Raw genomic sequence first — 26,426 nt, forward strand, 5'->3', positions numbered from 1 at the left:
CACCATCTTATGCATGAAAACTTTATTTTTCATCAACCAAATGTTAACAAAATCGCAGTTTGCTAATATAAGCCATGATCTTGTTGAATGGCAGAGCAGGCACGAGGATCCCAAATGGTCTACTCCTGGTCCTATTTCATTATGTTCATATGTTCTAACATCTTTCCTCAATAGGCTGCAATTCCTCTTCCATCGTTATCTTAATGACGATCAGTGGGATTGTCATCTGTTGATTCAAAGCCAGCTTCAAATGGGCAGTTAATCACTCTGGGAATGTGCTCATAACATTTGATGAAAAGGTGCAAATCCATTCTTATTTGATAGCTTCCATTTCTTTCTTTTAATATTCAACATGCCACAATCACCACTTTGATTTTTTTAATTACACTTAAGTTATCCTTCAAAAGAGAGGAAGAATTCTTCCGGGAAATCTGAAAGAGTTTTAAAGATTATTTTGCAGTGACTATGTCTGTTTGACACACAAATGTGTCACTGATCTTTTTGTAAACAAGGGATTAAAATGCTAATTTTATTTATTATACAAGCAAACTCTGCAATCTTGCTAACATTTGGTTGCGGAAAAATAAAGTTTTTAGGCATCAGATGGTGACGATGTTAGCGGAGAGAAATTCACTCCACAGCACCACCTACTGACCTAAGCCAGCAGCTACACTGTTACAGGTTACTGTTTACATACAATATTTCTGGTCTGAACGTTTACATTAGCAGTTTCAATGTTGACAGACAGGAGCGACCAAGAATTGTGACCTGAAGAAGTTGGACTTGGAATTACATCGAATGTACGGCACAGAAACAGGCCATCCAGAACAACTGGTCCGTGCTGGTATTTATGCTCCACATGAGCCTCCTCCCACCCCACTTCAACTCACCCTATCTGTATAACCCTCTATCCCTTTCTCCTTCATGTACTTACCGAGCTTCCCTTAAAGGCATCAATGCTATTCACCCCTCCACTCCCTGTGGCAGCGAGTTCCACGTTCTCACCACTCGCTGGGTAAAGAAGTTTCTCCTGAATTCCCCATTGGATTTATTAGTGACTATTTTATATTTATGGTCCCTATTTTTTGAATTCCCACAAGTGGAAATATCTTCTCTATGTCTATCCTATCAAATCTCTTTATAATTTTAAAGACCTCTATTAGGTCGCCACTCAACCTTCTCTTTTCTAGAGAAAAGAGACCCAGCCTGTGCAGTGTTTCCTGATAGTTAAAACCTCTCAGTTCTGATATCATCCTTGTAAATCATTTTTGCACCCTATCAAGTGCCTCTGTATCCTTTTTATATTATGGAGACCAGAACTGTGCACAATACTCCAAGTGTGGTCTAACCAAGGTATACGGAGACCAGAATTGTGCACAGTACTCCAAGTGTGGTCTAACCAAGGTATACAGAGACTAGAACTGTGCACAGCACTCCAAGTGTGGTCTAACCAAGGTATACGGAGATCAGAACTGTGCACGGTGCTCCAAGTGTGGTCTAACCAAGGTATACGGAGACCAGAACTGTGCACGTTACACCAAGTGTGGTCTAACCAAGGTATACGGAGACCAGAACTGTGCTCCAAGTGTGGTTTAACCAAGGTATACGGAGACCAGAACTGTGCACAGTGCTCCAAGTGTGGTCTAACCAAGGTATACGGAGACCAGAACTGTGCACAGTGCTCCAAGTGTGGTCTAACCAAGGTATACGGAGACCAGAACTGTGTACGGTGCTCCAAGTATGGTCTAAGTTTGATAGAAGTTTAATATAAATTTGTTGCTTTTCAATTCTATCCCTTTAGAAATTAATCCCAGTGCTTTGTTGCTTATTTTATGGCCTTATTAACCTATGAGGCAATTTTTTGTGATTTGTGTATCTATACCCCCAGATCCCTCTGCTCCTCGATCACATATTTTCCAAGAGTATGTGGCCTCCCTATTCTTCCTACCAAAATGTACCACCTCACACTTACCTATAGTGAAATTAATTTGCCAATTACACACCCATTCTGCAACTTTATTAATGACTTCCTATATTTTGTCGCAGTCTTCCTCTGTATTAACTGCACCCCCAATTTGATGTTGTCCGCAAATTTTGAAATTGTACTTTCGATTCCCGAGTCCATATCGTTTATATAAATGTTGAAAAATAGAGGTCCCAGCACCGATCCTGTGAAACACCACTTCCTACCATTTGTCAATCTGAGTATCTACCTTTAACCCCGATTGTCTGTTTTCTGTTCTGTAGACATATGCAGGACTTTTGATAATACATAGACAAATAGATATACTGGAAAATGCCACTGATTGCATAAAAATAAATCAAAGTAAAATATAAATACAGGTTTGTGGTAGTGAATTCATAAAATAAAAATGTATTTCTCATTCATATCAAAAATCATTAGAAAAATGCTAATTGCCAATTTTTAAAAAAGTTTTACATTTCATTTGCATAACTTTGTCATTTCAAACAGTCAGTATGAAACACTAACAATTGTCATTTCTGCAGTGATTGTCCATTAATACAACAGTCATAATAACATTTTGTTTAAAACTGATTTGTGAAACATTGTTGTTTAAATTACCTCTAACTCTATGCGATTAAATTCATCAAAACAAGCCCAGGCTCCGCACTGTGCAAGACCTTTGAAAAACTTCCCCATGGCTTTATAGTCTAGCCCATCCGAACAGTTAAACACCACGCACTGTAAAATAGAAGATTATTGAATAGCTCTTGTAACATAGACATAAAGAACAGCATGCTGAAAACATATATAGGGTATTGGTGAGGCCACACCTGGAATACCGTGTGCAGTTTTGGTTTCCATATTTACGAAAGGATATACTTGCTTTGGAGGCAGTTCAGAGAAGGTTCACTAGGTTGATTCCGGGGATGAGGGGGTTGACTTATGAGGAAAGGTTGAGTAGGTTGGGCCTCCACTCATTGGAATTCAGAACAATGAGAGGCGATTTTATCGAAACGTCTAAGATTATGAGGGGGCTTGACAAAGTGGAGGCAGAGAGGATGTTTCCATTGATAGGGGAGACTAGAACTAGGGGCCATAATCTTAGAATAAAGGGCTGCCCATTTAAAACTGAGATGAGGAGGAATTTCTTCTCTCAGAGGGTTGTAAATCTGTGGAATTCGCTGCCTCAGAGAGCTATGGAAGCGGGTCATTGAATAAATTTAAAACAGAGATAGACAGTTTATTAACCGATAAGGGGTTATGGGGAGCAGGCGGGGAAGTGGACCTGAGACTATAATCAGATCAGCCATGATCGTATTAAATGGCGGAGCAGGCTCGAGGGGCTAAATGACCTACTCCTGCTCCTATTGTTTATGTTATTACATATGTTGAAAGGGACAGGTTAGCAGGACTAGACTTTGTAGGCCCAGAAAATCAGTAGGGTGCAATACACTGGGACCACCATTACTGGTCCCACCGACATTGGCTGGGTCAGGGGTTGTACCTCCATGAGCGGGCCATCGGTGGTGGGGTGAGGGGTCCTCTGTGTCTCTCCCCTATTAAAAAACACGCTGATAAAAACTGCCCACTCTCGACCCTGCCACGAACCCCCAGGAGAGCTCCTCTTCCTTTGGTCTTGGCGAGCTCCCCCTGCTAAGGGCAGGCACACCTGGGCCGATGCTGGACAGGACCCCGACTCAGAGTCCCTTAAATCATAGGGGTGAGCCGAGGCTCCAACTTGCAGGGCCGAGACTCGGTGCATCAGGGTCCCAGCCAATTTTGAAGCTGTTCTGAGGGACTCCCGTCAAACTTACAGTGCAGGCCATCCAATGCACCCCTCATTTATATTTCACAGTCTACAACATTCACAGTTTCGCGCATTAGCGAAATTTAACATTGAAATAGCCAGTCCCAGGCTGCTCCACTCTCTCCCTATAGCCCTGTATCAATCCCAAACTAATCCCACTGTCCCACTCCCTCCCCATGACCCTGTATCAATCCCAAACTAATCCCACTGCTCCATTCTCTCCCCGTAGCCCTGTGTCAATCCCAAACTAATCCCACAGTCCCACTCTCTCCCCATGGCCCTGTTTGTGGATAGTGAGACTGTCTAGAATTGCCACATCGGCAGTAAATGTCTGCGGCTTGAGACACTCCGGTTCAGAATCTTTAAGCTGGAGTGCAAGTTCGAGACACTCTGACACTTGAGGAAGGGGGAAGAAGTTCTGGATAGTTTTCTCCAGAGTGCAGTCACACCTCGGAGGACAACCTCGCAGGAAGGGGTGGGTGTGACTGTCCATCAGCAGGGTAAGGGGAATCAAGGAGAGATAGAGCAGGAGCTCCCACAGGCTCTGGTCCTGTCCTTGCTACCTGTGAGGATAAGGATACAGGCTGCAGGATGGGCAGCCTAACCATGGCACCATGGAGCAGGAGACAATTCAAGGGGAGGAAGAGCATAATAGGCAGGTTATAATCATAGGGGAATCGATAATTAGGGGGATAAAGACCTCTGCAGATGCCTACCTGGTACAAAGATGAAGGTAAAGGGTGGTGATGGATGGTCATCAAACTGGGAGGTGGGTTGCAGTGACATTCCCCAAGGGTCTGTTTTGGGTCAATTACTCTTTGCAATTTTTATAACTTACTTATACTCGGGTATAGGGAGCAGCATTATAAAATTTACAGATGATACGAAACTTGGCAAAGTAGTAGATAGTGATGAGGATTGTTGTAGACTTCAGAATGACACAGACAGGATGGTGAGATGGGCAGAAGCGTGGCAGATACAGTTCAATGCAGAGAAATGTAAAGTCATCACAGCCAGTCCCTCAGAACCAGGAAGACTTCCACTCTTAACATGAGTCCTTAGGTGACTGTACAGTCCAATATGAGAAACACAGTCTCTGTCACAGTCGTTGAGGGAAGGGGTGGGTGGGACAGGTTTGCCGCACGCTCTTTCCGCTGCCTGCACTTGATTTCTGCATGCTCTCGGCGACGAGATTGAGGAGCTCAGCGCCCTCTCGGATGCACTTCCTCCACTTAGGGCGGTCTTTGGCCAGGGACTCCCAGGTGTCAGTGGGGATGTTGCACTTTAGGAAAGATGTGAAGGCCTTAGAAAGGGTACAGAGGAGGTTTATCAGGATGTTACCAGGGATGAGGGACTTCAATTCTGAGGAGAGGTTGGAAAAATGTAAAGTGATGAACTTTGGGAGGATTAATATGGAAAGACAGTATACTATAAATGGTACGATTCTGAAAAGTGTAGATGAGCAGAGAGACCTTGGTGTCCATATACACAAATCCTAAAAGGTGACAGGGCAAGTTGATAAGGTGGTTATAAAAGCATAAGGATTACTTGTGTTTATAAACAGAGGCAGAGAATATAAATGCAAAGAGATGATGCTAGAACTTTATAAATCACTGGTCCCAGCTGGAGTATTGTGGACAATTCTGGACACCACACTCCAGGAACGATGTAACGACCCTAGAGGGGAGGTTTCCCAGGATGTTACCAGGGATGAGGGACTTCAGTTCTGAGGAGAGGTTGGAAAAGTTAGGACTGTTCTCCTTGGAACAGAGAAGGTTAAGAGGTGACCTATAGAGGTTTAAAGATGATGAGAGGTTTTGATGGAGTAGATAGAGAAATATTATTCCCTCAGGCAAGTGGGTCAATAACCAGAGATCAGAGATTCAAAATCATTGGCAATAGATCTTTTTTATTTATTCATTCATTGGATGTGAGCGTTGCTGACAAGGGCAGCATTTATTGCCCATCCCTGATTGCCCATGACAAAGTGGTGGTGAGCCGCCTCTAGAGGGGAGATGAGGAGAATTTTTTTCATTCAGAGATTTGTCAGGAACTGAAACATTCTACCTTTAAAGGTGGTGGAAGCTGATCGAATAACTAATTTTAAATGAGTGTTGGACAGGTATAAGGATGAAGAACTTACAGGGTTACGCAAGAAAGACGGGGATTTGGGACATAAGAACATAAGAATTAGGAACAGGAGTAGGCCATCTAGCCCCTCGAGCCTGCTCCGCCATTCAACAACATCATGGCTGATCTGGCCGTGGATTCAGCTCCACTTACCCGCCCGCTCCCCATAACCCTTAATTCCCTTATTGGTTAAAAATCTATCGATCTGTGATTTGAATACATTCAATGAGCTAGCCTCAACTGCTTCCTTGGGCAGAGAATTCCACAGATTCACAACCCTCTGGGAGAAGAAATTCCTTCTCAACTCGGTTTTAAATTGGCTCCCCGGTATTTTGAGGCTGTGCCCCCTAGTTCTAGTCTCCCTGACCAGTGGAAACAACCTCTCTACCTCTATCTTGTCTATCCCTTTCATTATTTTAAATGTTTCTATAAGATCACTCCTCATCCTTCTGAATTCCAACGAGTAAAGACCCAGTCTACTCAATCTATCATCATAAGGTAAGCCCCTCATCTCCGGAATCAGCCTAGTGAATCGTCTCTGTACCCCCTCCAAAGCTAGTATATCCTTCCTTAAGTAAGCACGCAGTACTCCAGGTGTGACCTCACCAATACCCTGTACAGTTGCAGCAGGACCTCCCTACTTTTGTACTCCATCCCTCTCGCAATGAAGGCCAACATTCCATTCGCCTTCCTGATTACCTGCTGCACCTGCAAACTAACTTTTTGGGATTCATGCACAAGGACCCCCAGGTCCCTCTGCACCGTAGCATGTTGTAATTTCTCCCCATTCAAATAATATTCCCTTTTACTGTTTTTTTTTTCCAAGATGGATGACCTCACATTTTCCGACATTGTATTCCATTTGCCAAACCTTAGCCCATTCGCTTAACCTATCTAAATCTCTTTGCAGCCTCTCTGTGTCCTCTACACAACCCGTTTTCCCACTAATCTTTGTGTCATCTGCAAATTTTGTTACACTACACTCTGTCCCCTCTTCCAGGTCATCTATGTATATTGTAAACAGTTGTGGTCCCAGCACCGATCCCTGTGGCACACCACTAACCACCGATTTCCAACCCGAAAAAGACCCATTTATCCCGACTCTCTGCTTTCTGTTAGCCAGCCAATTCTCTATCCATGCTAATACATTTCCTCTGACTCCGCATACCTTTATCTTCTGCAGTAACCTTTTGTGTGGCACCTTATCGAATGCCTTTTGGAAATCTAAATACACCACATCCATCGGTACACCATGCTCGTTATATCCTCAAAGAATTCCAGTAAGTTAGTTAAACATGATTTCCCCTTCATGAATCCATGCTGCCTCTGCTTGATTGCACTATTCCTAGCTAGATGTCCCGCTATTTCTTCCTTAATGATAGCTTCAAGCATTTTCCCCACTACAGATGTTAAACTAACCGGCCTATAGTTACCTGCCTTTTGTCTGCCCCCTTTTTTAAACAGAGGCGTTACATTAGCGGCTTTCCAATCCGCTGGTACCTCCCCAGAGTCCAGAGAATTTTGGTAGATTATAACGAATGCATCTGCTATAACTTCTGCCATCTCTTTTAATACCCTGAATGCATTTCATCAGGACCAGGGGACTTGTCTACCTTGAGTCCCATTAGCCTGTCCAGCAGTACCCCCCTAGTGATAGTGATTATCTCAAGGTCCTCCCTTCCCACATTCCCGTGACCAGCAATTTTTCACTGTGAAGACCGAAGCAAAATAATTGTTTAACGTCTCAGCCATTTCCACATTTCCCATTATTAAATCCCCCTTCTCATCTTCTAAAGGACCAACATTTACTTTAGTCACTCTTTTCCGTTTTATATATCGGTAAAAGCTTTTACTATCTGTTTTTATGTTTTGCGCAAGTTTACTTTCGTAATCTATCTTTCCTTTCTTTATTGCTTTCTTAGTCATTCTTTGCTGTCGTTTAAAATTTTCCCAATCTTCTAGTTTCCCACTAACCTTGGCCACCTTATACGCATTGGTTTTTAATTTGATACTCTCCTTTATTTCCTTGGTTATCCACAGCTGGTTATCCTTTCTCTTACCGCCCTTCTTTTTCACTGGAATATATTTTTGTTAAGCACTATGAAAGAGCTCCTTAAAAGTCCTCCACTGTTCCTCAATTGTGTCACCGTTTAGTCTGTGTTTCCAGTCTACTTTAGCCAACTCTGCCCTCATCCCACTGTAGTCCCCTTTGTTTAAGCATAGTACGTTCGTTTGAGACACTACTTCCTCACCCTCAATCTGTATTACAAATTCAACCATACTGTGATCACTCATTCCGAGAGGATCTTTTACTAGGAGATCATTTATTATTCCTGTCTCATTACACAGGACCAGATCTGAGATAGCTTGCTCCCTTGTAGGTTCTGTAACATACTGTTCTAAGAAACAATCCCGTATGCGTTCTATGAATTCCTCCTCCAGGCTACCCCGTGCGATTTGATTTGACCAATCGATATGTAGATTAAAATCCCCCATGATTACTGCCATTCCTTTTTCACATGCCTCCAATATTCCCTTGATTATTGCGCGCCTCACCGTGAAGTTATTATTTGGGGGCCTATAAACTACGCCCACCAGTGACTTTTTCCCCTTACTATCTCTAATCTCCACCCACAATGATTCAATATTTTGTTCATTAGAGCCAATATCGTCTCTCACAACTGCCCTGATATCATCCTTTATTAACAGAGCTACCCCACCTCCTTTCCCTTCTTGTCTATCTTTCCGAATTGTCAGATACTCCTGTATGTTTAATTCCCAGTCTTGGCCACCCTGCAACCACGTTTCTGTAATGGCCACCAAATCATACCCATTTGTAATGATTTGTGCCATCAACTCATTTACTTTATTTCGAATGCTGCGTGCATTTAGGTAGAGTGTTTTAATACTAGTTTTTAAACCATGATTTTTAGTTTTGACCCCTCCTGCAGCTCCTTTATATTCATACATATTGTCCCTTCCTATCACCTTGTGACGAAACACCTTGCTCGGTCAAAGAGCCAGTACAGAGACGATGGGCCGAATGACCTCCTTCTGTGCTGTAACTTTCTATAATTCTATGATTCCATCTCAGAGAAACTGAAGAGGAACTTAGAGAGGGAGGGAGACGATTCACTTGTCATGGTCCATGTTGGGACCAATGACATAGGGAAGAACAAGGAGGAAGTCTTGCTGAAGGAGTATCAGAAGTTAGGAACCAAATTAAAAAACAGAACCTCACAGATGGTAGTCTCTGGATTATTACCCGAGCCATGTGCTACTTGGCATCGGGATAGGCTGATCAGGAAGGTGGGCACATGGCTGAAAGACTGGTGTGGGAAGGAGGAATTCCATTTCATAAGAACATAAGTAATAGGAGCAGGAATAGGCCATTTGGCCCCTCGAGCCTGCTCCGTCATTCAATAAGATCATGACTGATCTGATCTTGATCTCAACTCCACTTCCCCACCCTCTCCCCATAACCCTTGACTCCCTTATCATTCAGAAATCTGTCTATCTCCACCTTAAATATATTCAATGACCCAGCCTCTACAGCTCTCTGGAATAGAGAATTCCAAAGATTCACAACCCCCTGAGAGAAGAAATTCCTCCTCATTTCCGTTTTAAATGGACGACCCCTTATTCTGAAACTATGCCCCCTAGTTCTAGATTCCTCCACGATGGGAAACATCCTCTCTGCATCTACCCTGTCAAGCCCCCTCAGAATCTTATACGTTTCAATAAGATCGCCTCTCATTCTTCTAAATTCCAATGAGTATAGGACCAACCTGCTCAACCTTTCCTCATAAGACAACCCGCTCATCTCAGGAATCAACCTCGTGAACCTTCTCTGAAACCCTCCTTAAATAAGGAGACCAAAACTGTACGCAGTACTCCAGGTGTGGTCTCACCAACCTTATTTCATGGGACTCTGGGGCCAGTACTGGGACAGGAAGGAGCTGTACCGCTGGGACGGGCTCCACCTGAACTGGAGTGGGATCTGTGTCCTGAAGGAAAGGATAAATCGGGCTGTGGATAGGAATAAGGGGATGAGAATGGAACTAGGGAAAATAAATTGGAAACATTCACTGGCAAACAAAGAAATGGAGCAGCAGTGGGAAACATTTAAACCGGTGATCTGTGGGGTCCAGGAGAACTATGTCCCACTAAAGAGCAAGATCAAACTAGCCAGTAGTGATACACCTTGGGCGAATAAAGAGTTCAGGGCAAAATTGGCAATGAAGAAAAAGGCATTCACTCTGTATATAGACAATAAAGGAGAGGATGACAAAAGGGAATACAAAAAGAGGTTAAGAAAAAAGTCCCCCAAAAATTAGGAAAACAAGGAGAGCTAGAAATCCGTCTCTGGCAGTGTGGCCAAACGGGCGGAATCTGATCGCAACATCTGATATTCTGTCCCATTGCCGTCCGATCCGATACCGCCCGCTTTGCTCAACCGACCGATGCAAATTTCTAGGCAAGAGGAACTCCAAACTTAGCAGGGAATTTAAAAAGAAATAGTGAAATATTCTACGGATGCATAAATAACTGAAGGAAAGTCTGGATAGGGACAGGGGCACTAAGGGATACACACGATAAACTGACAGATGACGACAGCAAAATGTCAGAAATTTTAAATAATTACTTTGCCTCGGTATTTACCAGGGAGACTAACATGGTGGACATGACATTAGAAGAAGAGATTAAAAAAAAGACATAAAGACATGTAAGATAGAGAGGGGGAGACAATTGATAAACTAATCAAACTTAGCGAGGATACAACCCCTGATCTGGTTGGAGTGTATCCGCACATATTAAAAGAGGTTAGGGAAGAGATAGCAGAGGCCCTATTATATATTTATTAAAACATCATTAGAAAAGGGAATAGTGCCAGAGGACTGGCAGACAGCTAATGTGATTCCTATATTTATAAAGGAAGGTAGAGTAAATCCAGGGAACTATAGACCAATTAGCTTAATGTCAGTGGTAGGAAAGATAAAGGAATCATTACTCAAAGATAGAAAAACATCTCGAAACCAAAAATAAAGTAGAGTAGTCAGCACAGATTTCAACAGGAAGGTCATGCTTGACCAACCATATTGAATTCTTTGAAGAAGTAACAGAAAGGGTAGATAAGGGCTATGTAGTAGATGTACAATATTTAGATTTTCAAAAGGCCTTTGATAAGGTACCGCTTATTAGACTCATGACTAAGGTCAGAACATGTCGAGTCAGGGGCCTGGTAACAGAATGGATAGCAAGCTGGCTACACAACAGAAAACAGAGAATAGGGATTAAAGGCAGCTACTCAGATTGACAAATGGTGTGAAGTGGTGTTCCACAAGATCGGTGCTGGGACCACTGCTGTTCACCATTTACATCAACGATTTGAACTCGGGAATCAGAAGTACGATTTCAAAATTTGCGGTTGACAGCAAACCCTGTGCGTTTGTTAATACTGAGGAGGACTGCGACAAAATGATGGAAGGCATTAATAAACTTGCAGAATAAGCATGTAAATGGCAAGTTAACTTCAATTTGGTAAATATGAGGTGGCATATTTTTGTAGGAAGAATAAGGAGGCCACATACACCTTGGAAATTAAGTGTCTAAAATGAGAAGAGGAGCAGAGGGATCTGGGATGAGATACACAAGTCAATAAAAGTAGCCACACAGGTTAATAAGGCCATACAAATGCAAACAAAGAACAGGGTTTTAATTCTAAAGGGATGGAGTTGAAAAGCAGAGAAGTCAAATTAAACTTGTATTGAACCTTGGTTAGACCACACTTGCAGTATTATGAACAGTTCAGGCCTCTATATTGTAAAAGGCGCTGCAGAAGGTGAAAATATGATTTTCTAGAATAGTAGCAGAACTGGAAGGTTTACCGATCAGGAAATATTAAACTGGCCGGGCATCTTCTCTCTAGAGAATAGAAGACTGAGAGGTGACCGGATAGAGGCCTTTAAGATTATGAAAGCGTTTGATAGGGTAGACGTAGAGAGGATCGTTCTACTTGTGGGGGATTTAAAAACTAGCGACCATCAATATAAGATAGTCACTAATAAATTCAATAGGGAATTTAGGAGAAACTTCTTTACCCAGAGAATGCTGAGAATGTAGAACTCGCTACCACAGGGAGTGATTGAGGAAAATAGTATAGATGCATTTAAGGGGAAGTTAGATAAACACGAGGGAGAAAGGAATAGAAGGATATAATGATTGGGTTGGATGAAGTAGGGTGGGAGGAGGCTCGTGTGGAGCATAAACATCAGCACGGACCTGTTGGGCCGAAAGACCTGTTCCTGTGCTGTAAATACTTTATAATTCTATGTAATGGATGCAGCATTTTTTAAAAAGCACATTAATACTGTCTGTTATAGTCTGTCTGTGCACTTAACACAATTCAGCCTCATATCCAAGAGTTCCCTACTTGTGCGAAATAAAATACAAAACATGATTCGAACAGCCCGAGAGGTCAAAATTGTCGGAAATATATTTATTTCCTCATGATAATGGAACAAATGATATTTGACAGGGCAGGATAATCACAACTTCAACAAATGAACAAACAGATGTAAAAGTTTTATGAGAGAGGAAGCAAATCAAAATACAAGTGGGGACGTCACATTGCAGGCGGAGGTATTGCTGCCGACAAGAGATCGTCCTTTGTGATCATGATGTCTGTCCCCTGAGCCACTCTTATTGACATGGTGGCGAAGATCTGCAGCTCTCAGAACAAAGAACAACAACTGTTCAAAGTAAGAGTTTTGTGAATGGATTTAGAATCCTGTGCAGCCAGGCTTTGGCAGCAGGTAAATGCAACAACAACCTGTATTTATATAGCGCCTTTAACGTAGTGAAACATCCCAAGGCGCTTCACAGGAGTACTATGAAATTTTAAAAATTTGACACTGAGCCGCACAAGGAGAAATTAGCGCAGATGACCAAAAGCTTGGTCAAAGAGGTAGGTTTTCAGGAGCATCTTGAAAGAGGAAAGAAAGGTAGAGAGGCGGAGAGGTTTAGGGAAGGAGTTCCAGAGCTTGGGGCCCAGGTGACAAAAGGCACGGCCACCGATGGTTGAGCGATTATAATCGGGGATGCTCAAGAGGGCAGAATTTGAGCAACACAGACATCTCGGGGTGGGGGGCGGGAGGAGTTGTGGGGCTGGAGGAGATTACAGAGATAGGGAGGGATTGAGTTGAGAATTTTGAAATTGAGGCATTGCTTAACCATGTAAGAGAGCGATGGGCGGGATATGGATTCAGAATCGCTATATCTGCGAACTGATTGAGTGTTTCTCAGTCCCTATGCAGCTGCAGAGGGTCAGGATGATTTAGTTACAAGGCAAACTCCTGTCAGCCACTGCTCGGCAAAGTGCCCCCTGTGGTCGAAAGCTGTCAGCCTTTCTTCCTGCTGCTGCCGGCCATGAGCTTTTACGTTGTGAGCAAATGCTCTGACACACAATGGGTAGAGAAGAACACACTACTTTTGCAAATGGATTTTAAAAATACACACACTGTTAACTTTTGATGTATGGTAATTCCTCCCCCACAGTATTGTATGGGACATTCCATGTCTGTGGCTCAGTGGGCAGCACTCTCGCCTCCGAGTCAGAAGGTTGTGGGTTCAAGTCCCACTCCAGAGACTTGAGCACATAAATCTAGGCTGACACTTCCAGGGCAGTACTGAGGGAGCGTTGCACTGTCGGAGGTGCCGTCTTTCAGATGAGACATTAAACCGAGGCCCCGTCTGCTCTCTCAGGTGGACGTAAAAGATCCCGTGACACTATTTCGAAGAAGAGGGGATTTATCCCTGGTGTTCAGTCCAATATTTATCCCTCAATCAACATAACAAACACAGATTATCTGGTCATTATCACATTGCTGTTTGTGGGAGCTTGTTGTGCGCAAATTGGCTGCCGTGTTTCCCACATTACAACAGTGACCACACTCCAAAAGTACTTCATTGGCTGTAAAGCGCTTTGAAACATCCGGTGGTCAAGAAAGGCGCTATATAAATGCAAGCCTTTCTTTCTTTCTTTTACCTGTTTAGCCACTGCTTTGGCCAGATCTTTGCAGGTTTCTGTTTTCCCAGTTCCTGCAGGTCCTTCCGGAGCCCCTCCCAGGTTCAGCTGCAAAGCCCCCATCAGGGTCCTGTAAAGAGAATCGGTGGAGTTGATGGTTCCTGTAATGTATTTGCTTCATGGGTTCTTTGCTTAAGAATTCATAGCAACACATTGCTATTAAGAAGTAGTTGGTTTATTAGCAAAAGGTTTAACAATCACACTATACATTACCAGTTCATCCACCAGGCTCACAACCACCTGCCTCATCGTGGATCCCCAGAACCCAACTGGCTGGGGTTTTATTGAGTCTTGTTAACGTCATGTGACTGGCTAAGCCACTCCCAACTCAACAGCTCTACAACTATTTTAAAGTAACTGTAACTCAAGCGCCCCCTTTTGTAGGAGCACAAAAATCCACAAATTAACTAATAAACATTAAAGGGAACCATACAAATCGAATTACATTAAAATTTTGTTCCCTGTTGAAATGATGCACACCAGTCCCTCCGATGCCTACCTCTTGCGGAAGGCCTCAAGCATACATGTGGACACCGCGTGCTCCATTTCCAGGGACACCCTGGCGCGAACATAGCTGTGGAAGAGAAGGCTGAATGACCCCCTCGACCACCTGCTGTCTGGACCGATTAATGGCACCTTGGCCAGGCCCGGGAGCAGGCCCACGAGGAGGCCCTCCGACCTGCCCGCTTCAATAGCTCTACAACTATTTTGTTGTATCTGTAAAACAATAAAACGTTAATGCAAGTGCCCTCTGTCAACAGCTCTACAAACCTGTGAGCATACTCACAGGTGTATACATTACAGTTCCTTTAAACTGCAGGGACAGTTTACAAAATCTCTCAGTTTCAGTTGTGCTAGCAATCTTCACAGATAGTGGTCAAGATCAGTATCACTGTTACGATTTGGCTACATCCGATTGAAATGATTTTAATGAGCTGCCGTGTTGGCTTACTTCATCTTTGTTTTCAAAGTAAATAATATCTATAAAGGGGATGAAAAAGGGAAAAGCTGGTCACGGAAGAAGCGAGGAAACTAAAGAACAAGAAAAATCAATCAGGAAAAATTACAGTTAACTCCAAATGAACAAATAATGAATTCAGGCAGGGGATTGTGTTGTGTCAAATCATTTCCCAGTCATTGCCAGCTCACAGCATCCACTGGCCATGGGCAGAATACACAATAAACAAGCCTCAATTTCAACAGCAAATCTTAGAAACCAGATTGCTTTTGAAGAAACTGTGTTTATTGTTAAATGTATGACTAACACATTGGGAGGATAGTCAATACTGAGGAGGACTGTAACAAATTACAGGAGGACATTAATAAACTGACAGAATGGGCATGTAATTGAAAAATGAAGTTTAACACAGATAAATGTGAGGTATTACATTTGGTAGGAAGAATCGGGAGGTCACTCGTTACTTGGAGGGTGTGAGTTTGGGTGGTGTAGAGGAACAAAGGGATCTCGGAGTACAAATACACACATCACTAAAAGTGGTGACACAGGTTAGCGAGGCCATAAAAAAGCAAGCCAAGCTCTAGGGTTTATTTCTGGAGGTTTGGAATTGAAAAGTAGGGAAGTTATGCTAAACCTGTATGGAACCTTGGTTAGACCACACTTGGAGTACTGTGTACAGTTCTGGTCGCCATATTATAAAAAGGATATAGAGGCATTGGAGAGAGTGCAGAGAAGATTTACAAGGATAATACCAGTCATGGGAGGATATATATATCAGGAAAGGATGGGTTTCTTTCCTCTTGAAAAATGAAGGCTGAGGGGTGACCAAATAGAGGTCTTTAAAATTATGAAAGGTTTTGATAGAGTGGATCGAGAGAAGTGGATAGTTTCCACTTGTGAGGAAGAGTATAACTAGAGGTCATCAAAGAGATTGAACCCCTCTTATCCGGCTCCCTCGGGACCTGTCCAGTGCTGAATAAGGGATTTTGTCGGATGAGGGGAGGTCGCGTGTTTGCAACCCACTCCCAGCCTCAAGCCACTTCGGGGCCCGCCAGCCCGCTGACACCTCTGTGCTCACAGACATGGTTCACACTTGGCTCTACTGAGCACAATGGGTTAGACAGGGTGAGAGTGAATCTTCCTGTTTGATTTGTCCCTGTGCCAGTGTGGGGAGACTCCAGGAACGACACTGGGAGTGGGACCAGCAGCAACTGGAGCTCGTGCTGGAGCAATGGTTCCTGGTCCCCTTCCCCACCACCCGTTACACCCACCCCGGGCACAGCAGATCCTCATCCCCTTCCCCACCGACCCTTACATCAGTTCCTCATCCCCTTCCCCACTGACCCTTACACCCACCCTGGGCACAGCAGTTCCTCATCCCCTTCCCCACTGACTCTTACATCCACCCTGGGCACAGCAGTTCCTCATCCCCTTCCCCACCACCCATTACACCCACCCTGGGCACAGCAGTTCCTCATCCCCTTCCCCACTGACCCTTACACCCACCCTGGGCACAGCAGTTCCTCATCCCCTTCCCCACTGACCCTTACACCCACCCTGGGCACAGCAGTTCCTCATCCCCTTCCCCACCACCCATTACACCCACCCTGGGCACAGCAGTTCCTCATCCCCTTCCCCACTGACCCTTACACCCGCCCTGGGCACAGCAGATCCTCATCCCCTTCCCCATCGACCCTTACATCAGTTCCTCATCCCCTTCCCCACCACCCATTACACCCACCCTGGGCACAGCAGTTCCTCATCCCCTTCCCCACTGACCCTTACACCCACCCTGGGCACAGCAGTTCCTCATTCCCTTCCCCACTGACCCTTACACCCGCCCTGGGCACAGCAGATCCTCATCCCCTTCCCCACCGATTCTTACAGCAGTTCCTCATCCCCTTCCCCACCGACCCTTACCCCCGCCCTGGGCACAGTGGATCCTGGTTCCCTTCCCCACCGACTTTACACCAGTTCCTCATCCCCTTCCTCACCGACACTTACACCCACCCTGGGCACAGCAGATTCTCATCCCCTTCCCCACGATCCTTATATCAGTTCCTCATTCCCTTCCCCACCGACCCTTACACCAGCCCTGGGGCACAGCACAGGGAGACGAGGCTGATCCAGAAGCCAGCACCGCGCAAAAGTGAGTCAACGGAGTCAGCGGGCTGGCGGACCCCGAGGTGTCGGCTCCGAAGTTGGGATAATTTATTGTGGGTCTGTTGAGATTGAAATGTGCCGTGCAAGTGTAAATGGCCAAGTTTTTTTTTTATATTGATATTTTTTGAGGATTTTGACAGTCGTGTTCATCACCAGGCAGTCGGGAATGGTCCCAAGCGAGAGGTGGTGCCGGATAAGGGAGTCCTGGATAAGAGAAGTTCAACCTGTATAAGAGAGTCACTGAGAAATCCAATAGGGAATTCAGAAGAAACTTCTTTACCCAGAGAGTGGTGAGAATGTGGAACTCGCTGCCACAGGGAGTGGTTGAAGCAAATAGTATCGATGCATTTAAGGGGAGGGCTAGACAAGCAAATGAGGGAGAATGAAATAGAGGGTTATGCTGATAGAGTTAGATGAGGAAAGACGGGAGGAGGCTTGAGTGGAGCATAAACGCCAGCATGGACTGGTTGGGCTGAATGACCTATTTGTGTGCCATATATCCTGTGTAATCCTGTGTAATCCTATGTATTTTATTGGTGTGATTTAGTTGAGAATGATAATAGTTGATGAAGATCTGCAAACGGACCTTGTCTCTCTGCAGACACCCCACACATTGCTGCTTTTTGTCGGGCAGCGATGCGTTTATGGGACTGGGCTGTGAGTAGGATTTGCAAAGACTATGCAGACTTTCAATAGGTGTCGAGCTCGCGGGCCGAGTGTAAAGCCGTCACTGGCGATGTTCCACCATTCTCGAAACCACATGAAGCTCGTTCATTCCCTTTGATGTGAGTAGAGTGAAAATCTAACTCTTGATATCTTTAAAGAAAATTGGCTTGAAGTAGTGAATCGAAAGGAGCTATTCTGGTTTTATTCATATCTTTTAACAATTCCTGTCGTTGTTAAATGTAATCTTGAATTCAATGTCACACGCCTATAACGGCAGTCGGATTAATAATGCAGTCTGATGTGAGATATCTCAGCAGAGACAGTGACGTGTGTTGACAGCACACGTTGGAAACCTGGCTCTTACCGATAGCACCTGTCAGTCAGGGGAGTAATGACCAGCCTCCCTGTGTTCCCCAGGTATTCATAGCCGTAAGGCACTGTGGTTGTAATCATTCGAACAACGACTTTTCTCTTTTCCCAATAATAACGCAACTGGGCAATCCAATTAAAATCCATCGTGGTGTTAATTCCAAGCTCGTTCAACTTTGCAACAACATCACGAGCTAGCAGAGAGAATTAAAATGGGTTATTATATTTTTTTCTGAACTGAATGCATTCTTGATAAAAAAAAAGATTTGATTGACGGCTATGCTGCCAATCTTAAAATATCCGGTACAGATCAAGGTGGGCACCGTTGGGCTGATCCAGCTCCCATTTTTTGAATGGAAACAATGGGGATGAAATTGTCAGCCCGTTTCTGGGAAGGTGTAAAACTCTTGGCCGATCTCCCATCGCCCCCCCGCCTCCGCTTCTGCTCATGCTGAAGATGAGTTTCACCCGGTCGATATGCATTTCATCACCGTGTTCCACAGTGCAACTCGAGTTTATTATAGAGTTGGGCTGGAGTTCAATTCATACACGTGGCGTCTGACGTTTATTCACGCAACAACTCAGGGAAAGTGTCCTGCTGGAGAGAGAATGCGGCTCAGATATGCAAACACTGTTTGTTGAATTGAGTTTTTTCAGATTCATCAAAGAGAGGATTTTAGTGCTCAGGAACTGAACTCTTCGGGGGTGAAATTGCCCCTTCTTTAGTGGCACATTTGCGCCTCTGGGGGGCGCTAACTGGGCGGAAGAAACTGGCGGGGGATGGGGGGGCGCTCCCAGAGATGTTGCAGGAGGCAGAACGCAAGTTCGGGTCTGGGGCGTTACTGGGGCGATGCGCATGGCGATGACATTACGATCTCCGGGCGAAGATGATCGGGGCGCAACGCCCCACCACCGTCGCAAACCTCCCGCCCAGTATGGCGGGGAGTTGATGTTATCGCCGCGCCCAGTCGCAAAGCCGATAGCCCCCCAGAGGCGAGATCAGGAGGCACTAAGGAGGCCAATTTCTAGGCCAAGATCTCATTACGTTCATGGGATTTTGCTGCATGCAACAGTGATTACACTTCAAAACAAAACGTCATTCAATGGAAGTGAGGTGCTCGTTCCAAATATGATGGATTGTAGAGACAGGGTCTGCAATGTATGTTACAGTGTGAGTAGTCTATGGCCAGGGTTGTCAGCTAGTTGGCCTGTCAGCTGTGGCTCATGGTCTACAGGGCTGTAGTAATACCTGCCCTCCTGTATGGCTCAGAGACATGGACCATGTACAGTAGGCACCTCAAGTTGCTGGAGAAATATCACCAACGATGTTGCCACAAGATCCTACAAGTCCCCTGGGAGGACAGATGCACCAACATCAGTGTCCTCATTCAGAGTAACAGCCCTCGCATTGAAGCACTGACCACACTTAATCAGCTCCGCTGGGCAGGCCACATTGTCCGCATGCCAGACATGAGACTCCCAAAGCAAGTGCTCTACTCGGAACTCCTTCACGGCAAACGAGCCAAAGGTAGACAGCGGAAACGTTACAAGGACACCCTGATAAAGTGCAATATCCCCACTGACACCTGGAAGTCCCTGGCCCAAGACCGCCCCAAGTGGAGGAAGTGCATCCAGGAGGACACTGAGCACCTCGAGTCTCAACGCCTAAAGCATGCAGAAATCAGGCGCAGGCAGTGGAAAGAGCGTGCAGCAAACCTGTCCCACCCTCCCCTTCCCTCAACGACTATCTGTCCCATCTGTGACAGAGTCTGTGGCTCTTGTATTGGACTGTTCAGCCACCAAAGAACTCACTTCAGGAGTGGATGCAAGTCTTCCTCGATTCCGAATAACTGCCTATGATGATGATGAGTGGGTAGCATAGATAGAAAACATAGAAAATAGGTGCCGGAGTAGGCCATTCGGCCCTTCGAGCCTGCACCGTCATTCAACAAGATCATGGCTGATCACCCACCCCAGCACCGCGCCCCCCCCCCACACCCCCTCCACACCCCCCGACCCCCCAGCCTCAAGGACCACATCCAACTCCCTCCCGAACACATCCAATGAACTGGCATCAACAACTCTCCGCGGCAGGGAACCCCACTCGCCTCTGAGTCAGAAGGTTGTGAGATCAAATCCCAAGGCAGGACCTTGAGCACAGAAATCTAGGCTGACACTCCGGTGGAGTGCTGAGGGTGTGCTGCACTGTCAGAGGTTCTGTCTTTTGGATGTGACATTAAACCGAGGTCCCGTCTGCTCTCTCAAGTGGACGTTTAAGATCCCATGGCACTATTTTGAAGATGAGCAGGGGGTTATCCCCAGTGTCCTGGCCAATATTTATCCCTTAATCAACATAACAAAAGCAGTTTATCTGGTCATTATCACATTTCTATTTGGGGGAGCTTGCTGTGCATAAATTGGCTGCCGCGTTTCCCACATCCGGTGGTCCTGAAAGGCGCTATACAAATGCAAGTCTTTCTTTCTTTCAGGGGGATGGTCCAATCAGTAGCTCTGGGCTAAGGTGGGGCATTGCCTGGGTTGTGCTTCATGGGAAAGCTTGCCCATATACACGGATATATGGCAGTAAATGCCAGTTAAGCTTTAAGGTTTGGCAAAGAGAAAGTCTGATCTCTGTTAACATGTAAAAGAAAAATCTAAATGTCAAAGGTTTCGAAGCCAAGCCAGTGTGACAACCACGTCTCTGGGTGCCTTTGTATCAGACTGACCCTGCACTGTGTGGGGGATGCAAGGCAATATTAACGATATAACGGCAGGCTTTTCCCAGCACACCTACCCTCCCCATTCCCCCACTCCAGTCTGTCACACACAACTGTTAGAATCTATACAGAGACTGACGATGCTTCACATTGATATCTGTTCACTCAATTAGTTAAAACCTCAAGTAGATATTGGATTAACCATCAGTCACAGGTCAGTAAATACGAACTAGACCTTACACACAGAATCATTTCAAGTTCCTTTTATTTTCAGAGCAGGCAGTGTTTATAATTTGAATTTATATTCATCAATCTATATTGACATTCACAGCTTCTTAAATAGAATGAAGCATCAATTTTAAATATACAGTGACTCACCCGCCTGCTCCCTGCTCCAAATGCCTCCATTATCATCTCTTGATTCATGAGCTATATCACCGACTGCACAATTGTGAAGGTGAGATACAAATGGTTTCTCGATAGTCTGATGCAACTTGCGCCAATGTACCCTGGAAACTACCGTATGAGAGTGTTTGGTACTGACAGCAGATTGTGACTATCAGTGACAATGAGATACCAGCCACATATCCATTCCTCCAGCTCCCAGCCATTGCATGAATGAAGCTGGGCAGGTGGAAGGGGTATCAGTGGGAGAGCATTTTGGTGCTAGTGATCATAATTCAGTAAGATTTAGGGCAGTTATGGAAAAGGACAAAGATAGACCAGGAATGAAAGTTCACAATTGGGGAAAATGCAATTTTGATAAGCTGAGAGGTGATTTAACCAAGGTGGACTGGAAACGGTTACTTGAAGGTAAATCCATGTCAGAGCAGTGGGAGGCATTCAAGGAGGAGATCCGCAGGGTTCAGAGCAAGTATGTTCCCTTAAGTAAAAGGGTGGGACTAACAAATCTAGAGCCCCCTGGATATCAAGGGACATAGGACCTAAGTTTCAGGTGGAGTTGCTCCTAGTTTTTTGGAGCAACTAGTTTAGTTTGGAGTATGTTAGAAATTGCAATTCTTGAATATTAGTTTGCTCCAGTTCGAGTGAGTTCGTTTAGGTTGGCTTTAGGTACGGTATTTTTTTTTCAAAAGCCACTCAGGCCTGTTTTGCAAGTTTCGGCAGTGAAAACTTACTACAAACTAACTTTTGTAACTTCTGAAAAACCTTACCTAGAGTTAAGTTTAGTGCAGGCACAGCCAGAGACGGCGAGTGGGAAGCATTAAACACAAAGGACATATCAACATCACAACAGGGAGGGGGGTGGAACGAAGTTAGAGGATTTTCCATAAACACCTTCACAACAACATTAAAGAAGCAAAGTACATTTAAAGCACTAAGCACTAAACAAAGCCGTACATTTAAAGCACCAAGCACTAAACGAAGCACAAAAAGTAATAAGCAATTAATTAATAAAAAATAGAAGGAACCCTGTACCTAAAGCACCAAGACCAAAGTAATAAGCAATCAATCAATAAAAAATAGAAGTATGTGAAGGGAAGGTGTCTCTGTCAGTGTCTATCTCTGTAGTGTCTCTCTCTCTCTGTATCTGACAGTGAGGGGTGGGGGTGGGTGTGTGTGTGTGGTGTGTGTTTGTGTGTGTGTGTGGGGGGGTGGCTGTGTGTGTGGGGGGCTGTGTGTATGTGGGGGGTGGAGGGGGGGCTGTGTGTGTGTGTATGGGTGTGTGTGTGTGGGGGCTGGGAGGGTGTGTGTGTGTGTGTGGGAGGGTGGGAGGGGGTGTGTGTATGGGGATGTGGGAGGGGGTGTGTGTGTGGGGAGGTGGGAGGGGGTGTGTGTGTGGGGGTGTGGGACAGGGTGCATATGTGGGGGGCGGGGTGGGAGGGGATGTGTGTGAGTGGGGGGGGTGGGAGGGTGTGTGTGTGTGGGGAAGTGGGAGGGGTGTGTGTGTGGATGGGGGGGTGGGAGGATGTGTGTGTGGGGAAGTAGGAGGGGTGTGTGTGTGGGGGGAAGTGGGAGGATGTGTGTGTGGGGGGGGTGGGAGGGTGTGTGTGTGTGGGGGGGGGTGGGAGGGTGTGTGTGTGTGTGGGGGGGTTGGACATGGTGCGTGTGTGGGGGGCGGGGTAGGAGGGGATGTGTGTGTGGGGGGGGGTGGGAGGGTGTGTGTGTGTGTGGGGAAGTGGGAGGGGTGTGTGTGTGGGGGGATGGGAGGATGTGTGTGTGTGGGGGTGTGGGAGGGGTGTGTGTGTGGGGGGGTGGGAGGGGTGTGTGTGTGTGGGGGGTGGGAGGGGTGTGTGTGTGGGGGGGGTGGGAGGTTGTGTGGGGGGGGAAGTGGGAGGGGTGTGTGTGTGGGGGGGGTGTGAGGATGTGTGTGTGGGGGGGTGGGAGGGTGTGTGTGTGGGGGGGGTGGGAGGGGTGTGTGTGTGGGGGGGGTGTGAGGATGTGTGTGTGGGGGGGGGGTGGGAGGGTGTGTGTGTGGGGGGGGTGGGAGGCTGTGTGTGGGGGGGAGGTGGGAGGGTGTGTGTGTGGGGGGGGGGGTGGGACATGGTGCGTGTGTGGGGGCGGGGTAGGAGGGTATGTGTGTGTGTGGGGGGGCGTGCGTGGAGGGGTGGGGGGCGGGGGAGGCTGGAAGGAAGCACCCCTGCTCTCTCCTCCGGCCCTTTGATCATTTCGAGTGCCCCCCAACCCAAGCTGCTCCATCCCTTGCCATGCTCCCCCTCCATCCCTGTTGCCACGCTCCCCCCACCTCCCCTCCCCTCCCCGGTAGCCATACTCATCCCCCCCACTCCCCTTCCCAGTAGCCACGCTGCCCCCGCCCCCGCCTCTCCCCTCCCCTCCCTGGTAGCCACGTTCCCCCTTCCCTCCCCTCCTCACACCAGTACCCACGCACCCCTTCCATCCCTGTTGCCACACTCCCCGCCCCCCCTCCCCGGTACCCACGCTCCCCCGAGCCATTTCGCAGGCGCGCATGCTCCAACGCGCCTGCGCAACGCTGCCGGCACTGACAAGAAGGCATGATCCCTAGCCCCGCCCCCCTGCAAGCTGCGATCGGCTTGCTCCGCCCCAGGGAGACTACGCTGCACCACGCCACGCTCCAGGAGGACCGGAGAATTGCTGAAGAAGATTCTGGCGCACCTTCGAGCCCAGGCAGGTCACGTAAGTCTCGGAGTTGCGCCATTTTTGCCAGAACCAGAAACTTGGTCCTTACAGGGTAGGATAAAGAAAAAAAGGGAAGCTTATGACAGACACCGAGGGCTCAATACTGCAGAAACCCAAGAGGAGTACAGAAAGTGCAGGGGTGCAATTAAAAAGGAAATTAGGAAAGCAAAGAGGGAGCATGAAAAAATATTGGCAAGTAAAATCAAGGAAAACCCAAAGATGTTTTATAAATACATTAAGAGCAAGAGGATAATTAAAGAAAGAGTAGGGCCTATTAGGGACCATAAAGGTAATCTGTGTGTAGAGGCAGAAGGTGTGGATATGGTTCTTAATGAATACTTTGCATCTGTTGTCACGAAAGAGAGGGCCGATGCAGACATTGCAATCAGGGAGGAACATGAAATATTAGATGAAATAAACAGTGTGAGAGAGGAAGTATTAAGGGGTTTAGCATCTTTGAAAGTGGATAAATCCCCAGGCACAGATGAAATGTATCCCAGGCTGTTAAGAGAAGCAAAAATGGAAATAGCAGAGGCTCTGACCATCATTTTTCAATCCTCTCTGGCTACAGGTGTGGTGCCAGAGGACTGGAGGACTGCTAATGTTATACTTTTGTTTAAAAAGGGAGAAAGAGATAGACCGAGTAATTACAGACCAGTCAGCCTAACTTCGATAGTGGAAAAGTAATTGGGAAAAATTCTGAGGGACAGGATAAATCCTCATTTAGAAAGACACGGATTAATCAAGGCCAGTCGGCATGGAATTGTTAAGGGAAGGTTGTGTCTGACTAACTTGTTTGAATTTTTCGAGGAGGTAACAAGGAGGGTCAATGAGGGTAGTGTGTTTAATGTAGTGTATATGGATTTTAACAAGGCTTTTGATAAGGTCCGACATGGCAGACTGGTCATGAAAATAAAAGCCCATGGGATCCAGGGCAAATTGGCGAGTTGGATCCAAAATTAGCTCAGAGGCAGGAAGCAAAGGGTCCTTGGTAATGGTCGATGGGTGTTTTTGTGACTGGAAGGATGTTTCCAGTGGGGTTCCGCAGGGCTCAGTACTAGGTCCCTTGCTTTTTGTGGTATATATCAACGATTTAGACTTGAATGTAGCGGGTATGATTAAGAAGTTTGCAGATGATGCTAAAATTGGCTGTGTGGTTGATAATGAGGAAGAAAGCTGTAGACTGTAGGAAGATATCAATGAACTGGTCAGGTGGGCAGAACAGTGGCAAATGGAATTCAATCCGGAGAAGTGTGAGGTAATGTATTTGGGGAGGGCTAACAAGGCAAGGGAATACACATTAAATGGTAGGACACTGAGAAGGGTAAAGGAACAAAGGGACCTTGGAGTGCATGTCCACAGATCCCTGAAGGTAGCAGACCAGGTAGATAAGGTGGTTAAGAAGACATACGGAATACTTGCCTTTATTAGCCGAGGCATAGAATATAAGAGCAGGGAGGTTATGCTTGAACTGTATAAAACACTAGTTAGGCCACAGCTAGAGTACTGCATGCAGTTCTGGTCACCACATTACAGGAAAGATATGATTGCATGAGAGAGGGTACAAAGGAGATTTACAAGGATGTTGCCTGGATTGGAGAATTTTAGCTGTGAGGAAAGATTGGAGATGCTGGGTTTGTTTTCTTTGGAACAGAGGAGGCTGAGGGGAGACCTTATTGAGGTGTATAAAATTATGAGGGGCCTGGATAAAGTGGATTGGAAGGACCTATTTCCTTTGGCAGAGGGGTCAACAAACAGGAGACATAGAGTTAAAATAATTGTGGGGAGGTTTAGAGATTTAGAGGGGAAATATCTTCACCAGAGGATTGTGGGGGTCTGGAACTCACTGCCTGAAAGGGTGGTAGAGGCAGAAACCCTCAGCACATTAAAAAATTGCCTGGATGTGCACTTGAAGTGCCATAACCTACAGGGGTAGGGACCAAGAGCTGGAAAGTGGGATTGGGCTGGATAGCTCTTTGTCGGCTGGCATGGACACAATGGGCTGAATGGCGTCCTTCTGTGCTGTAAATTTCTATGATTCTATGACCTATGAAGGGATGGCACTCCAAACTTTCTGCTACAGAGGGAGATTGTAGCATCCATATTTACAGGGAGGGTAGGGGGTTGGGAGGGGGCAGGGGAGAGGGAGGGGGAAGGGGAGGGGGAGGGGGCAGGGGAGGGGACAAGGACAGGCGAGGGGGAGGATGCGGGGAGGGGAAGGGGGAGGGGAAGGGGAGGGGATGGGGAAGGGGGTGGGGAACGGGGAGGGTGCGGGGGAGGGGGAGGGTGAGAGGGAGGGGGAGGGGGAGCGTGCAGGGGAGGGTGTGAGGGAGGGGGAGGGAACGGGGTGGGGGAGGGTGTGGGAGGGGAGCTGGCGGGCGAGGTGGCCGGGAAGGGTGCAGGGGCGGGGGAGGGTGCAGGGAAGGCGGAGGGGGCGGGAAAGGGTG

At 46.3% G+C, this 26,426-nt stretch overlaps 1 protein-coding gene across 1 annotated transcript in view; it reads right to left on the bottom strand.

The window, feature by feature from the left end:
• Positions 1 to 26,426, bottom strand: part of LOC139278130 (dynein axonemal heavy chain 3-like) — a 485,560-nt gene that overhangs the window by 312,881 nt on the left and 146,253 nt on the right. The window contains exons 14-16 of the mRNA XM_070896786.1: positions 18,141 to 18,339; positions 13,951 to 14,059; positions 2,585 to 2,704 (exon numbers count right to left, since the gene is read on the bottom strand). Coding sequence (XP_070752887.1) covers positions 2,585 to 2,704; positions 13,951 to 14,059; positions 18,141 to 18,339 — 428 coding nt within the window. The remainder of the gene's footprint in view (positions 1 to 2,584; positions 2,705 to 13,950; positions 14,060 to 18,140; positions 18,340 to 26,426) is intronic.

This window comes from Pristiophorus japonicus, chromosome 13, assembly GCF_044704955.1.
Source record: "Pristiophorus japonicus isolate sPriJap1 chromosome 13, sPriJap1.hap1, whole genome shotgun sequence".
Taxonomy (NCBI): domain Eukaryota; kingdom Metazoa; phylum Chordata; class Chondrichthyes; family Pristiophoridae; genus Pristiophorus; species Pristiophorus japonicus.